At 45.7% G+C, this 19,675-nt stretch overlaps 2 protein-coding genes and 1 long non-coding RNA gene across 5 annotated transcripts in view; 2 read left to right on the top strand and 1 right to left on the bottom strand.

Moving 5' to 3' along the window:
• Window positions 1–6,332, top strand: part of SLC25A20 (solute carrier family 25 member 20) — a 29,958-nt gene extending 23,626 nt beyond the window's left edge. Inside the window, exons 5-9 of the mRNA XM_082704659.1 lie at window positions 2,859–2,976; window positions 3,665–3,737; window positions 4,107–4,216; window positions 4,700–4,824; window positions 5,481–6,332. Coding sequence (XP_082560785.1) covers window positions 2,859–2,976; window positions 3,665–3,737; window positions 4,107–4,216; window positions 4,700–4,824; window positions 5,481–5,543 — 489 coding nt within the window. The 3' untranslated portion in view covers window positions 5,544–6,332. The remainder of the gene's footprint in view (window positions 1–2,858; window positions 2,977–3,664; window positions 3,738–4,106; window positions 4,217–4,699; window positions 4,825–5,480) is intronic.
• A 1,560-nt stretch (window positions 6,333–7,892) lies between these two features.
• On the bottom strand, window positions 7,893–12,188 carry LOC309850684. Its single transcript, XR_014304404.1, has 4 exons — window positions 12,049–12,188; window positions 10,398–10,514; window positions 9,529–9,600; window positions 7,893–9,124 (listed from the first exon to the last, which is right to left on the bottom strand). It is a non-coding gene; the product is annotated as an uncharacterized lncRNA (long non-coding RNA).
• The window catches only part of PRKAR2A (protein kinase cAMP-dependent type II regulatory subunit alpha), a 148,004-nt gene continuing 140,448 nt past the window's right edge, over window positions 12,120–19,675 (top strand). The window contains exon 1 of one of the 3 annotated variants that reach the window (XM_082704563.1): window positions 12,120–12,793. In XM_082704563.1, the coding sequence (XP_082560689.1) occupies window positions 12,541–12,793 (253 nt within the window). In that variant the 5' untranslated portion in view covers window positions 12,120–12,540. The remainder of the gene's footprint in view (window positions 12,794–19,675) is intronic. The other 2 variants (XM_082704565.1, XM_082704564.1) reach the window with 2 other exon arrangements.

Below are 19,675 nucleotides of genomic sequence, written 5' to 3' on the forward strand. Positions count from 1 at the left end.
TTACATCTTCTATTTCTGTGCTAAGACTTTGTTTGTTGTGCCTTTCCATATTTTCTTTTGTTTCAAGCATGTTTATAATTACTTATTGAAGGATTTTTACCATGGCTGCTTTAAAATCTTTGTCAGATAAACAAACAAAAACCCAAAACCAAACAAATATTTGTCAGATAACAGTAACATCTCTGTTATCTGTTGCTTGTCTTTTTCCTTTCAGTTTGAGGTCTAGCTGGTTTGGAGTATGATGAGTGATTTTCAATTGAAACCTGGTTATTTGCATGTTACGTAAATAACGTATTTTCTATTTTAGCTGGCTTTTTCCAGCAGGAAAGGAAAGAATGCTGCCTTGTTATTGCCAGGTGGAGATAGAAGTGTAGGTTCCCGACTTGGCTTCTGTTGGCACCTCAGGGTGGGGCACTTTTTTTTACTGCTGGGTGGGTGTGGGAGTTGCAGCATCTCCACTGACCCCAGCCGATAGGAGGGTGCTGGTTACTGGCTGTCAGGGATGAAAGTCCTAGTTCCCTACCTGGCCTTCTCCGACTCCACCCTGACAGCATGTTGGGTTCCTTGTTAGAGCCCTGCAAGGGTGGAAGTCCAAGTTCCCCACTTGGTGTTTGCTGGTGTGGTTTTGTTTTATGGTGTATGGCTAGAGTTGAGTGTTTATTGTCTAAAACTTTCTTATCTTTCTAAGCTGACCCTTTCTTGGTCCTTCGTCTAGAGAACACAGGCTTTTGTTGGGGCTCTTTCTGGTCTATGCTTGTTCGTATTCCTGGATTGCCAGTTTCCTCAGCCCCAGATCTGAGATATATCAGAAAGAAAATCCAAGGAACTTACCACCAAGTCATTCCTCAAGTTCAGAGTCTCCTAACCAGTCTCTCTTTTTCTTTGGACTTTCAGAGTCTTCTCATGTTTGCTTAAAAATAAAGTCTAGGGTTTTTGACAGCTCTTTCTACCCATGGGTCCTGTCTCATCCTTTAATAAAACCACCTTTTTTGCACCCCCCCCCCAATTAAATAAAAATAACATCTGGGGTTTTTTGTTGCACTTCAGCAGAGAGAATTTATATTTCCAACTCAGGCTTTTCCTGAACTCCATACAAGTTTATCCAACATTTCCATTTGGATGCTAATAGGCACCTCAGTGTCATCATGTGCAAAAATGAGCTCCCAGTCTTCTCCAATAACTGCTCCGCCTACAACCTTCTCCACCTCAGTTGTGGCAACCATACTTCTAGTTGTTCAGCTCTAAATCACAGGAGTCATCCGAGATGCCTCTCTTTTCTCACCGTACATGTCCCATCTATTCAACAGTTAAGCTTGCTTTCAGTGTATGCCAAGTCTGTCCCTTCTCATCCCTCCATTTGCAGCCACATTGCTCCAGGTCACCTTCATCACAAAACAGGGAGAAGATTCTCAAAATAAGACATCAATTCCATACCAATCCTCTTTGGCCCCCACATCACCGTGAGTAGGCTCCAGTGTCTTCTGGTCACGTGGGTCTCCTTGCTGTTCCTCAGACATACCAGATTTACATGTGCCCAGATCATTGGGGGAAGTTATATTTTAAAAAGCCATTACTTTATGATTGACATTGTCTTAAATTTATTATTTTTAGAAAAATTGAAGTTTTTCCAAGGAAAAACTTTCCTAATCAGAATGATGACTCTATTCATCTCTCTCTTTTTTTTTATGTTCCTTGGAGTGCTTTAGTTTTATTTATGCAAATCCTATTACTGTTTGACGCACATATATTTTATTGCTATTTAGGATAGGATTCCTTCCGGCTCTCTGCTCGGCAGGGAGCCTGCTTCCCTTCCTCTCTCTCTGCCTGCCTCTCTGCCTATTTGTGATCTCTGTCCATCAAATAAATAAATAAAATCTTAAAAAAAATAATATCTTTAGAATAGGATTCCTCCGCATTATTTTCACATTGTTATTGCTGGTATGTAGGAAAATTATTGAACTTATATGTTTATTTCATGTTTCTCCTTGGAACTGTTAAAGCTTAACTCTTCACTTTTTTTGTTTTCAAGATTTTATTTATTCATTTGACAGACAGAGATCACAAGTAGACAGGCAGAGAGAGAGAGAGAGGAAGAAGCAGGCTCTCCAATGAGCCGAGAGCCTGATGCAAGGCTCCATCCCAGGACCCTGAAATCATGATCTGAGCTGAAGGCAGAGGCCTTAACCCACTGAGCCACCCAGGCGCCCCTTAACTCTCCAGCTTTAATTATTCTTTGGTTGATGCCTCTGTGTGTTGTGATTCTTCTTGGCTCTGTACTCGCTGTGGATCTTGCATGGGGTTCTTTGTCTCAGATCTTTTCTGGAATTACCCCTGCCTGCCTTACTTAAGCTCTTGTGTCTTAGGCCCTGGATGCCAGAGACTGGTATGGAGGCCTCTCCTTGCTCCTCCCCCGGCTCTGCACAGGATCTGTGTCGTGGCACTTAAGAGCTCTGAACAGCTCTTTCCTGTTCACCTTTCCTTGATCGAGCTTCCTGATCTCTGAGAGCCTGGGATGGATTTGGTGCTCAATGGATATTTGTTGAAGGAATAAGTGAATGACCTTCCAACTGGCTTTATTGGGAATGCTCTTGTATTTGAGAGAATTCCTCCACATATTTTCCAGCTCCTCTGTTGACTTTTTTCTTGTGTGTGGATGCTTTGTGATATTTTCATTTAACCTTATTTCCCAGTGATTTCCACCAATATTCTATGTTCCAAATAACTAGCAGTTTGACAGGGCAGTCTTTCATTGGTCTAATAATGATCACTCCCACACTCACCTTGTAATCTGTAACCTGCTGAGCCTGTTGACTCTGATGTTGCTGCTACTGACTTGATGACTTTTTCCTCCCTCTCAGATTCAGGCTTCTTTGGGAGAAACCAAATACAGTGGGGCCTTGGACTGTGCCAAGAAGCTATACCAGGAATCTGGGATCCGAGGCATCTACAAAGGGACAGTGCTCACCCTCATGCGAGGTAATCTCCACCTGAGGACACCTTGCAGGGGGAGCTCATCAGAGGAGGGCTTGCCATAGAGGGTCTTACCTGTATCCCCGGATACAGGTAATGCCTTGGCATTGTACAGGCTACACTTCTGACTGGCATGGTGTGTCCTGTTTTTGGGGCAGTCTCATCCCTGGCCAGCATGGAGACAAATGAGGATAGGAGGACCTGTATCCTTCTGGCAGGCTGGCCCTCAAGGATGTAACTCAAGATAGTGCCAGTTACAGGGGAGTAGCTAGTAGATAGCAGTCATGGCTGGAGGGATGAGGGACAGTGGGGCTCTCCCTGGTTTCAAGAGGCATGTGCTGCTGGGGTGGCAGTCAGAGAGGCAGACACAGCCTCACCCCTGTCCTACTGTAGCTGTTTGGAAGAAGGCCAGAGGCTGGCTGTAGTTGTAACATGGAGTGGGCGTGTCCGTGGGGACCACTCAGAGGGGACTTTGAAGGTGAAGTGATGTTGCATGTGTTTGTGCTCATTCATACCAGTGCTTGCCCCAAAGCAGCATCTAATTAATGCAAAATGATTACTGCACATAGGAGGTGTGGCTGAGGAACTTCCCAGGAAACCTTGAAAGGGCCAGCACCAAGCTTGGCTCTTCTAAGTTCTAGAAATCCATGAGGATTTTATATTCTTTAATTTGCTTCTTTCTTGCCCCTAACAGATGTTCCAGCCAGCGGGATGTATTTCATGACATATGAGTGGCTAAAAAATATCTTGACGCCAGAGGGAAAGAGGTGAGGAGAACAGAAGAACGCAGAGGCCACTTTGCTCCGTCATGGGTTTGTTGCCCTTTACTGTGAGTGGGTCTGAAGGCAGAGTGGGGCTTGCTTCTGGCTCCATGTCCACTTTCCTGTCCTTGCTGCTGAGACCAGCTAACACTGCTTACTCTGTACTTCACCTGCTGGAGCAAGTATATGAAACAAGTTCATGAAACCTCCTCCAAGGAGTGGCAGCTACCATGTCACAGGAGCCCTGGCCTTGGACCTCCTCCCTCTGACCAGCCTCTCCCTCGGTGTAACTGCCCCATCCGCCAAGGGGGGGGATGGTTTGAATGCCTTGCTCACAGCCTTTGTCTGACTGGGGCTGCGGTTGGTATTCTGCAGTGTCAGTGAGCTCAGTGTGCCTCGGATCCTGGTGGCTGGGGGCATCGCAGGGATCTTCAACTGGGCTGTGGCAATCCCCCCGGACGTGCTCAAGTCCCGCTTCCAGACTGGTTAGTGGAGGGTAGTGGGGTAGATGGGGGTGGACTGGGTACCAGAACTGGCTGCCCCTGGGGTGCAGAGCTCTTAGGGCCCTGGAGATACTCTCCACAGCAGCACCCAGCAGCTCTCTGACCAACATTTTCCCTTACAGTCATTTGTGTCCTAGGAACCCTAGATTCATTTCCTTTTGGCCAGAACACAAAATAAGTGAGATAAGCAGTCAGATCAACTCTGCTGCCTTCCCATGAGCAGAAGGACTCTTACGTGCTTCACTTTTCCTCTCCACTCCCTCAGCATCAGTAATCCAGACATTGTATGTTTATCCCAAGGTGAATGGTGTTGTCTGTGGACTGGTCCCAGATGACCTGGAGGGTGTTCTCTTCCTGATGCGGTGACCCAGCAGGAAGACTTGATTATGGAACTGTTCCCGTGTAGGTTACTATAGGCAGGTCAGGAAACTTCCTAAAGCCTTAACAGTTGGATTCCACCCACAGCACCTCCTGGAAAATACCCTAATGGTTTCAGAGATGTACTGAGAGAGCTGATCCAGAACGAAGGAGTCACATCCTTGTATAAGGGGTTCAATGCAGTGATGATCCGAGCCTTTCCAGCCAATGCGGTGAGTGGAAAGCAGGGGCTATGCTTTCCCTTCAGGGCTTAGAGCAGGTTCCTAGGTCTAGATGGGCTGACTTTTGCTTGTTCCAAGATTGGATTGGGGGCTCAGTTTTCCCCAAATCCCACCCTCAGCCAGAGCCTCCTTATTTGCTTCTTTTCCTGAAGCTTCAGTTGTCATCGTCTTTGGAATTCTTTGAGGGGAGGGGCTTTTTTTTTTTTTTTTTAAGATTTTATTTATTCATTTGGGAGAAAGAAGAGAGCACAAACAGGGGGAGGGGCAAAAGGAGAGGGAAGCAGATTCCTTGCTGAGCTGGGAGCCTGACAAGGGGCTTGATCCCAGGATTTAGAGATCATAGCTGGAACCCAAGGCAGATGCTCAACGATCTGAGCCACTCAGGTGCCCCATAAGGGGAGGGGTTTTGATCTCCTGTCTTGGTCATCAGAAGTGGGTAGTTTTGAGACATGGATTTTCTTCCCTTCACAGGAATATGAAAGCACAGCTTGACTCCCTGACCTGGGGTGGGAACGAAGTTGGGGAGGGCTTCTGATGAAGTCACGGAAGGGTTCTGGTCCTGACAGGGGCAGCCAAGCATGGTGCTGGGGTCTTTGTGATACTCCCAACTTCTGCTAGCTTTTTTCTTCCTTTTAACCCCTTCTCAGGCCTGTTTCCTTGGCTTTGAAGTTGCCATGAAGTTCCTTAATTGGGCCACTCCCAACTTATGAGGCTGAAGGCTGCTCAAGGCTTCTGGAAGATAGAAGCTATCACAGAGGAGAAGCCGTGGGTAGGACTAGGCAGTCCTGAAGGCAAAGGGAGGGGAATGGTGGGATCAGAACTCTGTACATGGACTTGTTGAGACCATTGCCTTAATGACATCCTCTACCTGGTATAACTTGGTGTGCCATTTTGAAACTTGAATTTACTCATGTCAGTTTAAGGGATCTCAAGAGGATTTGGAGGTGGAGTAAGTAGCTTCTAGACCAGATACCACCTACGGTCAGAGAGCTATCTACTGGTGGACTACAGGCCCTACTACACCCAAAATACTACTCAAGAAAGAGAGAAACTCAGCTTCTCACTAGAGACACTATGCATGTTTTCAACCAGCTGACCAAGAGTTGGTGTTGTCTTCGATCCCTACCCAGGAACACCCACCAGATTTCCAGGGTTATCACTTAATCCTGGCCTGCATATGGGGATGTGGACTTGAAGGCCACATCTCTCTGTCCAAGTAGACTGAGCAAATGTGCCTAGGGGCAGATAGCCTGTTAACAGGTTGAGTTTTTCTTTCTAATGCATGCAAGTAATCAAAGCTAAAAGTACAGTAGCCTAATTTCCCAGGAGTAGATGGAGAGCTTTCCCTCCTACACAGTGAGGAGGGTTTTGAATCAACAGTTCTAGCCTGCTGAGATAAGTGACAAAGCTTGGGGTGTAGGAAAGGCTCTTTTCACACACTCTTTTCTCATGAGAGCGCCCTATTTTAACAGGAAACAATAAATATTGTTTCTAATTTTTGCATTGTGTGAAATTATTTCGATTCTGGGTCACTTCAGCAGGCAGCCTGTGGCTTTGGTGGAGGTTGTCAGGGATCTGGTATCCTTCTTGGTGGCTCCAGGCAGGGGATTTAGGAGGAGGAAGAGGAGGAAGTTTTAGGCTAGCCTAGCCTTCCCTGACTGTCCTAGCAGCAACTGCCTGATGGGGAAGTGGGGGAGCTTGATTGCTAACTATTCCCATAGCCCTCAGTACAAGCCTGCAGCCCTTCCTTTCACTCTTCACCTCTCTGCCCTGAGCTAACAGAGAGTTGATTGTTCTAAAAGCCAGAAGCAATCCTGACTTATCATGAGTTTGGGGGTCACTGTGATCTGATGTCACCAGCCGGGCTTTGTTAATTAGGCTATTGGTGATGCACAGGTACATCCAGGGGAGGTAAGGGAGCCCAGTTAATTTGTCCTTGTCTGGTGGCTGGCGAGGCTACCAGAGCTGGGCTTCTCTGGCATTGTCCCACCTGGCAGTCACAGTTAGAGTTCTGCTGGTACATCCCACCTTGCAGCAGCTGCAGAGAGACCCTGGGACTTAGGCTTTAGTGCCATTACTTGAATAAGGGGATGAGGGGGAAAGGACCCACCCCCATCTGAGAGTGGGCTTGGCCAGCCTGGCAGGAAGCTAAAGATTTGGGGGTTTAAGGAAGGACACTTTATTCCTGGGAAGATATTCTTGGATGACCAGAAAGGAATTATGGTCAAGCAAAAACAACAACAAATAACATTGTTCTGAGATGAAAATTATGTGCCCTCTGCTTAGGAAGATTAATTCAATGTTATGCCTGCTCCCTAATACTGCAGGATGTCTTTATTTAATCTCTCCCTGGTTTGGAGAAGGCCACATAAGTGTTTCTTGAAGCTCTTGGCAGCACCCTGTCCTTGAGATAATCCTGCAACTTCAGCCTTTGCCTGAAAGCCCCTGTGAGTGCATTTGCATTCTAGCCAAATGACAGCCATTCCCATGGCTCAGGATCACTTTTACAGTCCTTGCGTCTGGCTATTTTGCCCTTTGAAACAGCTTCCATTTTAAAATGGAATGTTTCGTTTCCTTGATGTTAGTGGTGATAGATTCTTCTACTCCTTTGGTTGTTGGATAGGTGTTAAGTCAAATAGGGAAGCCCCAGGAGACGTATTTGTGAAGGGAGCAGAGCAGATGGTAAGTAAGTCCCTCCTGGCTGGCACTTCCTTTTTATGATGCACTTTGAAATGCCACCTGTTCCTGATATATCTCTGCTGTCCGTGATGGGGGTGAGGGTGGGGGTAGGGCTGGGGCCCTCCTCAACAATTTCTCTGTCACAGGCAGCATTTAGAAGCCAGACAGCAGGTGTTAAAACAACCAGCCGGTGATAATAGCCTCACCCAGGCACAAATAAGAGTATAACTGGGTCAAAGGTGAGGGGCAGCGAGTGGAATGTTGCAACAAGCCTATTAGAAGCAACAGTAGTGCCATTTTCCTGTTGTAAGGTCATACCATCTCCACCTACAATTCTTTAGAGGCTGAAGCCCCTGTACCCTTTCTAACCTTTCCATGGGTTTATTCTTTTTTTTTTTTTTTAAGATTTTTATTTATTTATTTGACAAGCAGAGATCACAAGTAGGCAGAGAGGCAGGCAGAGAGAGAGAGGGAAGCAGGCTCCCCGCTGAGCAGAGAGCCCGATGCGGGGTTTGATCCCAGGACCCTGGGATCATGACCTGAGCCGAAGGCAGAGGCTTTAACCCACTGAGCCACCCAGGCGCCCCTATTCTTATTACTTTATCTCCATGTAACTCGATGTTTAGTGGGCACGCATTTTTACCCCACTTTTGGATGTGGAAGCCAATGCTCAGACCGGGTAAGCTGATCTGCCAAGATCATTGGCAGATCGATAATAGAGTGCAGATGACAGAGTTATGTCTGGGTGTCCACAGGCCTGAAGAAAGGGTTGTGATGCTATCAGAGGCTGTCCTGGGACTGCTTGGCCCAAGCTCCAGGAGGCATGTCTGCACTACAGGGTCAAAGCTGGGCCACTGGCCTGTGAGTGAGGCCACAGGTAGCAGAGAGTCCCAACAGGTACTGGGAACGCCCCAGGACCAGGTGTTCCCTGAGGGCTCTCTTTTCTGCTTTCTCTGCTCTGGTGAGCATATAGGCCTATGGCTCTCCAGCCAGCCTTTCCCTTGCTTCCCAGGGTCTGTTCTTTCCTTGAGGGGTCTCCGAGGCTGACCCAAGGTCCGCTGCAGAAACTGATACTTTCTTGGGACACAGTGTCCTGGGGAGAGGGTGACTCACAGGTGCAGAAACAGGTGGCCTGGGAATTAACTCCATCCTGGGGCATGGATGCTTGTTAAAATAGAGCAGACTTCCTGGATCAAAGGCAGTGGCCACATGAGGGAGGCATTATAGAGGCTGAGGGACAGCTTGTGATGACAGAGAAAACATAGCCCATTTCACCAAGCATTCCTGTCCCAGAGGCTCATAAATACTTCTGAGGCAAAAGAGAAACTGATGGTGGTAGATGCTAAATGAGCTGGGAAGACTGGACCAGAGGGGCTGGCATGCAGGGGTAGTCAGATCACCAACAGGTTCCAGGAGATAGGTAGGTGAGTGGAATGGCCTAGAGATCACTTTTGGGCAGAGAAGAGGGAGGTGTTGCTGCTTGGGCTGAGTCCATTCCCCCACTCCCAGTATGCAGAGGGTATCTGAGGGCAGAAGGTATATACACTGGGAGGTCTGGGCCAAGAGCAGGCTCCCAGAGGAGTCTGGGGGAGTTTGGGTGTTTCTCTTCCTCCTAGAAAGAAAAAAAAATGCTTTAAAATAATAAACCTATCAAGAGTACATGAAATCCACTGTTTCATTGGAAACAATAGTTGGTACCTTACCCATGTTCATTTTCACCAGACCCACTGCTGTCAGGCTAAACATGCGCCCCACCTGTGTTACTGTGATTACTAGTTGTAAACATCTCTGAGAACCGGCCCCATTGTGTTCATGTCTGCCCGTGGTTGGTGGTGTGGCAGTCTCTGCAAGCTCCGACTGCCTGCTGGGGAGAGACTCCTAGGACTGGTGCTTGGAGCTGAGCACCTGTCAGGCCTCTTCTCTACCACAGGCTCTATATTTCTCTTGCTTCTGAGGGTCTCTGTTTTTGCTTTGTCCCCCACCATCACTTACTGGTGGCAGCTGTTTCCCGGTTACCTGCTGTCTGTGGGTTTGGTTGCCATGGTAACCTCTAGTGGTGTAGCTGGACAGGCTTGAATGAAGGCACTCCTAGGAGGGTGAGGGTAGAAGATGTGGGATTCAGGGCCCTGGTATTCTCTTTTGTTCTAAGGCACTCTTCTTTGGACAGCTCAAATGAGCCTTCATGAAGGCCTTTGGGACTCCACTTGCAACAGAAGGGCTTCCCAGAGATGGATCCCTGTTCTTGGAAGGTGTTAGGGAGGGGAGCCAGGTAGGGCTGGGAGGCTGGCTGTCCATCCTTACTCTCAGGCTGGTTTGTGAGATAAGGAACAGCTATGGGGTTCCTGCTTTCTGTGGCCCTCATTCCCTCCAGGTCTAAAGATGCCCTTTGAATGCTGTGTTTGCTGGCTGGCTAGCAGGCCAAGCTTTGGGCCAACTGACAGCAAACCAGCCTACTCCTGGCAGAAGCTGATGGGAGTTTCCTTGAAGTGACCTGGAGAACCTGCCTACACCCAGCTCTGTCATCAGAGTGGCCTTCCTCTATCTTATTTTGTAATTGAGGTGAGAGTCCTAACTATACAGGTACCTGTCCCCCTTTAAAACATATAAAACCTGGGGGCATCTGGGGGCACTTGGGTGGCTCACTGGATTAAAGCCTCTGCCTTTGGCTCAGGTCATGATCCCAGAGTCCTGGGATTGAGCCCTGCATCGGGCTCTCTGCTCAGCAGGGAGCCTGCTTCCCTTCCTCTCTCTCTGCCTGCCTCTCTGCCTACTTGTGATCTCTGTCTGTCAAATAAATAAATAAATAAATCTTAAAAAAAAAAAAAAAAACATATAAAACCTGAAGAATGAGCAAGTAGGGGAGTGGAGTTGTGAATTTGCCTTACCAAAGGGTTGGTTGTAGGATTGTTTGAAACAGGCAGATCCCCAGGTATGGTGGTGCAGTGGGAGTGACACACAGTTCTTGATATGGGCTGATTCCTGGAATACTTGGAAGGCTTGGTCTAAAGAGCAGAGAAGAGTTGATGAGCCCTGCCCCGTTAGCTTCTTACTACCCTTCCTTAATGAAGTGTTCATACACTGATATCAGAAAGCGCACTTTAAAAAAAAGGATTCTAGTTCTGAGATGGTTCAGGAGAGCAGTTTCACTGACTCCACTTGCTGTGTGGAAGAATTCATTCATTTATTCATTCATTCATTCAGTAAACCTTCCCCAACAGTGTGTGGTAAGGAATCAGCAGGAAACAAATTGGAGGGGCGCCTGGGTGGTTCAGTGGGTTAAAGCCTCTGCCTTTGACTCAGGTCATGATCCCAGAGTCCTGGGATCAAGCCCTGCATTGGGCTTTCTGCTCAGCAGGGAGCCTGCTTCCCGTGCTCTCTCTCTGCCTGCCTCTCTCCCTACTTGTGATCTCTGTCAAATAAATAAATAAATACTAAGGGGGGGAAAAAAAAAAAGGAAACAAATTGGACACTATCCCTGCTCTCACAAAGTAAATTGTGCAAGACTTTCCCCTGGAGTCAAGGAACTTGTCCAGGGAGACACAGCTGTTTGGAATCACAGGCTTGCCTAGCCTAGAGGGTGGATGGCTTCTGTACCAGTGGGGATCTGTTGCTCCTGTTTCCAGAAACTGAGTTCCTAGCAGCACTGAACTCCTGGGTATGTGCCAAGCCAATATAAGAGGTCTTAGTGCTGATTTTAATTAATACTGAGTAATTACCTGGTGGAGCTTAACCATCCCAAATGCCTTGGAGGTTCCCAAGCCTATAGCTCATTACTTTCTGTCTGGGCCCAGCAAAGAGAGGCAGGATTCTGTCCTATGCCCACTGGCCTTTCGTCAGCACTGGGACCCAGAACAATCACCTTTTTCTATTCCCTTCACTCTGGTGTGGGTGAAGGGGGCAACTTGGGAAATAGCCTAGCCTCTCCAGTTCACATATGCCCCCTCCCTAGGGGCAAAGCATAACAGTGCCTTATGGTCTACTCAACACCATGAAACAGTGTGGGGCCAGGGTGGAGTATGGGAAGAGCAAAGGCCTGCAGAATCCTGGTGGGAGTGCTTAAGAGGAGAAGAGACACAAAAGTAATTCCTGCTCTGCACCTTACTCCGCGCTCAGCATACATACTCTAACAGGCTTATTTCTCGCATGTGGCTCTCAAATTACTGTATCACTGAAACTCCTACCATCTATCACGCCTTTCCTGTTTGACATATCACAGACCTCCTGCCAGATTTCTGAAGGTCCTACCGTCCTGCCACCACTCCACCCTGGGACCTGGGTGGTCCTGACTTGTTACCAGCCCTTTGCTCTTGCTGCCCTCTATGTTTAGATGGCTTTCCTCAAGATTTTCCTGTCGTGGGATCCTGTCCAGGACTCGGAGTCAGCCTGAATGTCACCCCCTAAAGCGCGCCCTCTTGCTCTCCAGGACAGCCGGAACCACACTGAAGTTGTAACGTGTGTGCCAGGCGTCGTCTGGTTTTCTGGCTCTAGGCTGTGTCCCTGGAGCCTACCAAGTGCTGGCAAAGAGGAGGCTCTTACCGGATGTTGAAACAATATGTGAAAGGTCTTCCCGGCTGAGTGGGAAGAACCAAAGACTCCCTTAAGCCAGTAGACCACTCATTCCCGGGACTCGACCCGAGACTGCACAGGACCGGCGGGCGGCCCAGCGGCGCACGCGCACTGGGGGCCGGCGGTCGGCGGGGGCGCGCACGCCCGCGGTCGCGTGCGTCACAACCCGGGCTCCCGCCCCGCCCGTCCCGCCTGCCGGCTCGTCGGTCCCCGCGGCGGCGGCGGCGGCGGCGGCGGCTGCCCAGTGACTGCGGCGGCGGCACCAGGTCGGCGGTAGTAGCTTAGGGTCGTGCGGCCCGGAGACACACACGGGCCGAAGGGCGGCGCGGCGCGAGGAGGGCCAGAGCCGGGTCGCGCGGGAGGAGACCTCGCGGGCGCCGGGCGAAAAGGCCGGCGTGAGGGAGCGCGGAGGCAGTGGCCGCCGGCGGCCCGGACCCGCCTGTCCTCGCGGTCGCCGCCGGCATGAGCCACATCCAGATCCCGCCGGGGCTCACGGAGCTGCTGCAGGGCTACACCGTGGAGGTGCTGCGGCAGCAGCCGCCCGACCTAGTCGACTTCGCGGTGGACTACTTCACCCGCCTGCGCGAGGCCCGCTCGCAGCCCGCCAGCCCGCCCGCCGCCCCTCCTTCCGGCTCCCAGGGTCTGGAGCCCGGCGCTGGCCTGGTCGCCGACGCGAAGGCGGACACCGAGTCGGAGGACGACGAGGACCTGGATGGTAGGCGGCGGGTTGGGCCGGCGTTCGTGGTGGGGAGACGGAGGGGGCGGTGCGGGGGTCTCCAGCGGCGGTCTCGAGGGGCTGCGGGGGCCGACCACACTGGGCCGGGACCTTGGAGCGCGCGAGCGGAGTTTGTCGGGCTTCCCCGAGCCGCGGGCGTGAGTCCCGCGTGCGCCACTTCCCAGCGGAGCTGGGCGGTCCTCCGAGCTCGGGAGCGCACCGAGGGAGTTGTCAGATTCAGCCTGGGAGAAAACGTGCGCCTTCGGCCCGCGTGGTGGCGCGGAGCCCACGGCGGCCTCGCCTCTGCGGGGGGACCCTTCGCCGGGATGGTTCCGAAGAACTAGGACGTTCGTATCCGCCCACTTGTCTTCGATAACCAGGACAGTAACTTCTTTTGGAAATCACTCAGTTTGTGAAAAGTTATGGTGAAAACTTTAAGCATAGCCAAAAGTAGAGAGAGAAAAGGTGAAAAGAACTATATGTCACCATCCACATTGAACAGTTTAAATAGGTCACAAATGTTTCATCTCTACTTTTTTTCCTTTGCTTTGCTTAAGGTGGTGCTTTTTTTTTTTTTTTTTTAAATTCACATACAATGTATTATTTGTTTCAGGGGTGAAGGTCCGTGATTCATCAGTCTTACACAATTCCCAGCACTTACCATAGCACATACCCTCTCTAATGTCCCATCACCCAGCTACCCTATCCCTCCTCCCCGACCCCCCCAGCGCCCCTCAGTTTGTTTCCTGAGATTAAGAGTCTCTTACGGTTCAGTTCGTCTCCCTCCTCGGTCCCATCTTGTTTCATGCTGAAGTATTTTAAAGCAAATCCCAGTCAGGTCATTTCACCTCTGCATAACTGGGCATGGATTTCTTAAAATATTCTTAGTATTTCTTGAAATTTAAAATATTTCTTAAAATATACGTAATATATATTTCAATTTCGCTAAAACGATTGGATCAAATTCGGTGAGGGTAAACATTTAACTATCTTGTTTAGCATGTAGGGTGCAGGAAAAAAAAGACAAGTAACACTTTCTATATCTGATTTAGGCAAGGTTGTCAAAGAACAATTTCATTTTCTTTGTTTGCTTCATCATAGGCTTTGTCAGTTTAACAATAGAATTATCCTACGTTTGAACCGCCAAAATTTAGCAAAACAATGAAAACAGAGACAGAGTTAGAGACTCTGTTCTTAGAGCATGGTGGGGGCGGGGCGGGAAATGTAGTTTTGAATAAAATCCACATTCAGGTCCGTTAGCTGGAAGTTTCTTATCTGTCATTGTTGTTGGAGGATGTAAGCTTCAGTGTTGTGGACAGCTTCCCATAGTTTATTTACCGTCAAGAGTTGAAATGGTTCTCAGTTTTTCTTTGATATTTTGCACATTAAATTATGAGATTTTTGCCTTAAGCCTAGAAGTCAAATTGTTATTTTCCAGATCTCTTCCAAAGATTTGCTTTGTGGTCTAAGACAAGTGGTTAAACCTATTTGATTCCAGATTCACTTATCTTTAAAATGGGGTCAGTGACAATGATCTGTCAGGGATAAATGTGTCTCTAAAAGTTTTACTTCAGGAGTGACTCCTCATTTGTTTCACTGTCATATCTATAAATCACAAAACTGTAACTTGCTTTGTGAAATTTTTATGTACACATATTAGTCTTTTAGACATTAGTCCCAGATGAGTAAAATGGCATATATAGGTTTTGTGTTATGTCTATATTCATTGTCATCTTTGATATCTTTTTCAAAATTCAGTTGATTTAAATCTTTGTAATTCTGTGCTTTATTTTATTGGCATGTAAATATTTGTTGTTTGTATCTCTAACGTGGCTGTGCTACATATAATTATAGAAATCAACACTAGGTGAACTTCTGTTTACAGATAATAGACTAAAAATACATTGCACACAATGAGATACCACTTCACACCCATGAGGATGGCTGTTATGAAAAAAAAACTGCAATTGTTGGTGAGAAGGTAGAGAATTGGGAGCCCCTGTTCACTGCTGTTGGGAGTGTAAAATGGTCTATATGCGGTGGAAAAATGGTTTGGCAGGTCCTCAAAAAAATCAAAGAATTACCATATGATTGAGCAATTTTACTGCTATGTATATATGCCAAAGAATTGAAACTGGGGAGCCAAACGTATAGTTACATGCCAGTGTTCGTTGAGGCATTATTCACAGTAGCCAAAAGGTAGAAACAACCCATGTCCCATCAGCAGATGAATGCATAAATAAATTGTCATATGTATATATACTATGAAATACTATTCATCCTTTAAAAGGAATAAAATTCTAATACATGCTGCAACTTGGGTGAACCATGAACATATTATGCTAATCCAGTAAGCCGGACACCAAAAGACAAATATTATATGATTCTGCTTATATGAGGTGCCTAGAATGGGTAAATTTCATAGAGACCGAAAGTAGGATAAAGGTTAGCTGGAGCTGGTAATAGGGTGTTATTGTTTAATGGGTATAGAGTTTCTCTTTGGGATGATAAAGTTCTGAAATTGGATAAGGGTGATGGTTGCATAACATTGTGGATGTACTTAATGCCATGAGTAGTACACTTAAATGGTTAAAAGGGTAAGTTTTGGGGCGCCTGGGTGACCCAGTTGGTTAAGCAAATACATTCAACTCTGGTCATGATCCCAGAGTCCTGGGATCGAGTCCTACATTGGGTTCCCTGTTCAGTGGGGAGTCTGCTTCTCCCTCTGACCCTCGCCCTTCTCACCCTTCTCATTCCCTCTCTCACTCTCTCTCTCAAATAAATAAATAAAATCTTAAAAAATGTTAAGTTTTATGTATATTTTATCACAATTTTTAAAAATATAAGAAATACATTACATATCCAGTGATTAGGAACATTAGGGTAATAAGCCCACAATACCAAAAATAAGAACTAGGATATATAGAGTTGGATCTGTATGTAGCAAGAGAGATTTTGTTTAGTATGGCTAACCACCAATTCAGTTTATTATTTTTATTTTTTATTTTTTTTTTTTACCAATTCAGTTTATAAAACTGCTGTTTGAAACACTCAAAGAAGTTATTACCTGTTACTGGTTTGTTTTAATAACAGTGTTTGATGTCAAACAGCAGACCAAGTATGAAGTATTATAATGAGTATTTAACTTTTGGGAAAGCCTGAAAACTTCAGACGTATTAATAAGTTACTGTAACTATCCTCACGAAAACAATAAATTGGCATCCAGACTTGATTTACTTCTGTACTTACCATAAAACATTTCTTTCTGTGGGTGTTCTAGCATATATATATATGCTAGAACATATATATATATGGCATGTAATTCACGTACTATATAACTCACCCTTTTAAAGTGTATAATTCAGTGGTTCCCCCCACAGTGGTTTTAGTATATTCACAGATATGAGCAACCATCATCCCAATCAGTTTTAGAACAATCAATTTTCATCACCCGCAAAACAACCTAATACCCTAGCCATGAATGCCAATATCTGCATTGCCCTCTAATGTGCTTTATAGATTTGCCTTTTGTGGACATTTCATATAAATGGAGTCATACAGTATATGGTCTTTGGCTCTTGGCTTTTGTTTAGCATCATATTTTCAAAGTTCATCAGTATTATAGCACATATTAATCTGTTACTCCTTTTTGTTGCTGAATACTATTCCATTGTATGGATATACCACCTTTATTTAGTCATCAGTTGATAGACATTTAAGTTCTTATCACTTTTTAGCTATTATGAATAATGTTGCTGTGAATATTCATGTGTACAAGTTTTCATGTGGATATATGTTTCGCTTCTCTCTGGCGTATATATGTAGGAGTAGAATTGTTTGACCATGTGGTAACTCCATGTTTAACTTTTTGAGGAACTGCCAGAATGTTTTCCAAAAGTGGCTGCACCATTTTACATTCTAACTTTTTACATTAAGGATTCTAGGGGCACCTGGGTGGCTTAGTTGCTTAAGCCCCTGACTCTTGATTTCAGCTCGGGTCTTGATCTTGGGGTTGTGAGTTCATGCTTTGTGTTGGGCTTCATGCTGGGTATGGAGCCTACTTAAAAACAAAACAAAACACAAAACAAAAAGAGCCCTCTCAGTCTACTTATCTGTCTGCGTGCCACTACTACTGTCTTGATTACTATAGGTTTGTAGTAATTTTGGAATCAGTAAGTGTGAGTTCTTCAACATTGTTCTTATTCAAAATTGTTTTGGCTTTTGGGGTTCTTTGAATTTCCATGTGAATTTTATTTTATTTTATTTTTTTAAAGATTTTTATTTATTTATTTGACAGACAGAGATCACAAGTAGGCAGAGAGAGAGGAGGAAGCAGGCTCCCGAGAAGTGGAGAGCCTGATGCAGGGCTCGATCCCAGGACTCTGGGATCATGACCTGAGCTGAAGGCAGAGGCTTTAACCCACTGGGCCACCCAGGCGCCCTTCCATGTGAATTTTAGGATTAGTTTGTCAACATCTACAAGGAGGGCAACTGGGATTTTGATAGAGATTGCCTTAAATTTGTAGATTAATTTGGAGAATAACCATTTTAACATTAAGTCATCTGAGCTATGCATATGGGATGTTTTTCCATTTGTTTAGATCTTCTAAAGAAGATCTTATGAATTAAAGAATAATAATGTTTTGTAGTTTTCAGATATAGGTTTTATACATCTTTTCTTAAATTAATTCCTAAGTAATTAATTTCTTTTGGTGTTATTGTAAATGGAATTGTTTTCTAACTTTCATTTTCAGATGGCTCATTGCAAGTATATAGAAATAGTTAATTTTTAAAGAATATTGATCTTGTATCTTACAGTCTTGCTGAACTTATTAGTTCTAGTAGTTTTTTTAGTGAATTCCTTAGGAATTTTCCCCAGCATTTTGTACTACACAGTGTATACCACATAACATAGGAGTTGGTCCAAACAGCATTAGCAGAACTTTTTAAAATTGCTTAATAATAATGGTTCTGCAGTTCCCCTAGTGGCTCTCTCAGCAGAATTTTGACACTGTTGAACCACCCTCCCTCTTGACATCTGTGTCTTCATTCCCCTGGCTTTCCATCCACCACTTGGCCTTGTCTCTGCCTTTTAAATGATAGTTCACGATGTCCAGAATTTAGTTTGTTACCTTTTCTTCAGTGAGCAGCTCTCTTCCTGAGCTTTTTTACTGCCTTGAATCTGGACCTTCAAAATCAAAACTATAGCTTCACAACTTTCTCTGCTGATACAGATATGTGTTTATGCTCATTTTGCCAGCTGGTCATCTCTCATTCATCTCTCAAACTCATATGCCAAAAATTGATGTTGTTAGCATACTTGTCACACTGTGTTTCCTCTAAGTTTTAAAGCAATAAACCTAGGAATTAGTCTTTCTCTGTGTCTCTCACTCACTCATAGTATTCTCTGGGCTCTCTCATCTTGTCCCTCCTCCCTGTTCCTGTCTTAGGATTGGCTTTTATAGTAAGCATCTGTAGGCCTCCCACTCATATCTCCTCCACACCATCACTAAAATCACCCTTCTTCCACACCTCCTTTTTAAATTGTAGTAAAATGTACATAATGTAAAATTAACCATTTTAACTTTTTAAAAAATTTTATTTATTTGGCAGAGATTACAAGTAGGCAGAGAGGCAGGCAGAGAGAAAGGGGGAAGCAGGCTCCCTGCTGAGCAGAGAGCCTGACTCGGGGCTTGATCCCAGGACCCTGAGATCACAACTTGAGCCGAAGGCAGAGGATTTAATCCACTGAGCCACCCAGGTGCCCCATTTTAAGTTTTTTTTTTTTTTTTTAAAGATTTTATTTTTAAGTAATCCCTATACCCAGTGAGGGCTCGAACTTTACAACCTCGAGATCAAGAGTTGTGTGCTCCACAAATGATGTCCCCCATTTTAACTATTTTAAGTATACAATTCGGTGGCATTAAATACATTCACAATACAACCACTTTGCTTTCTTTTTTTTTCTTTTTTCTTAAATAAGCTCTATGCCCAGCATGGGACTTGAACTCACGACCCCAAGATCAAGAATCAATATGAATTTCGTGATCAGTTTTTCCATTTCTGTAAGAAAACCTGTTTTCTTAAATTTTATCATCAGAGTGTTGATTCTGAATGTATACAACTACAACTAACTTTTGTGTGTTGATCTTATACCCTGCAACCTGTGGATTCTTTAGGGTTTTCTGTATATAAGGTCATGTAATAATCTGTGAATAGTTTTATTTGTTCCTTTTCAATCTGATTGCCTTTTTATTTCTTTTTCTTGCCTGATTGCGGCGGCTAGGACTTCCAGTACTATCCTGAATAGAGTTGACTAAAGTGGGCATCCTTGTGGCACCTGGGTGGCTCAGTTTTAAGCGTCTGCCTTTGGCTCCTGGAGTCTTGAGATCCAGCCGCCCGTCAGGCTCCCTGCTCAGCTGGGAGTCTTCTTCTTCCTCTCCCTCTGCTTCTCCCCACCCTGCTCATGGGCATGCTCTCTCTCTATATATATATCTGTCTCAAATAAATAAGATATTGATCTCATGACCCGAGCCAAAGGCAGAAGCTTAACCAACTGAACCACCAACCACCCAGGTGCCCTGAGGAAATTCCCATTAATTCCTAGTTGTTGAGTGATTTTATCATGATAGATTGTTGAGTTTTGTCAAATGCTTTTTTGTACATCAATTGAAATGATTATGTGGCTTTTCCCCTTCATTTATTTTTTATTTTTTAATTTTTTTAAAAAAATATTATTTTTATTTATTTGACAGAGAGAGAGATCACAAGTAGGCAGAGAGAGGAGGAAGCAGGCTCCCCGCTGAGCAGAGAGCCCCATGTGGGGCTTGATCCCAGGACCCTGAGATCATGATCCGAGCCTAAGGCAGAGGCTTAACCCAC

Source organism: Mustela nivalis (assembly GCF_964662115.1).
Source record: "Mustela nivalis genome assembly, chromosome: 1".
NCBI lineage: Eukaryota > Metazoa > Chordata > Mammalia > Carnivora > Mustelidae > Mustela > Mustela nivalis.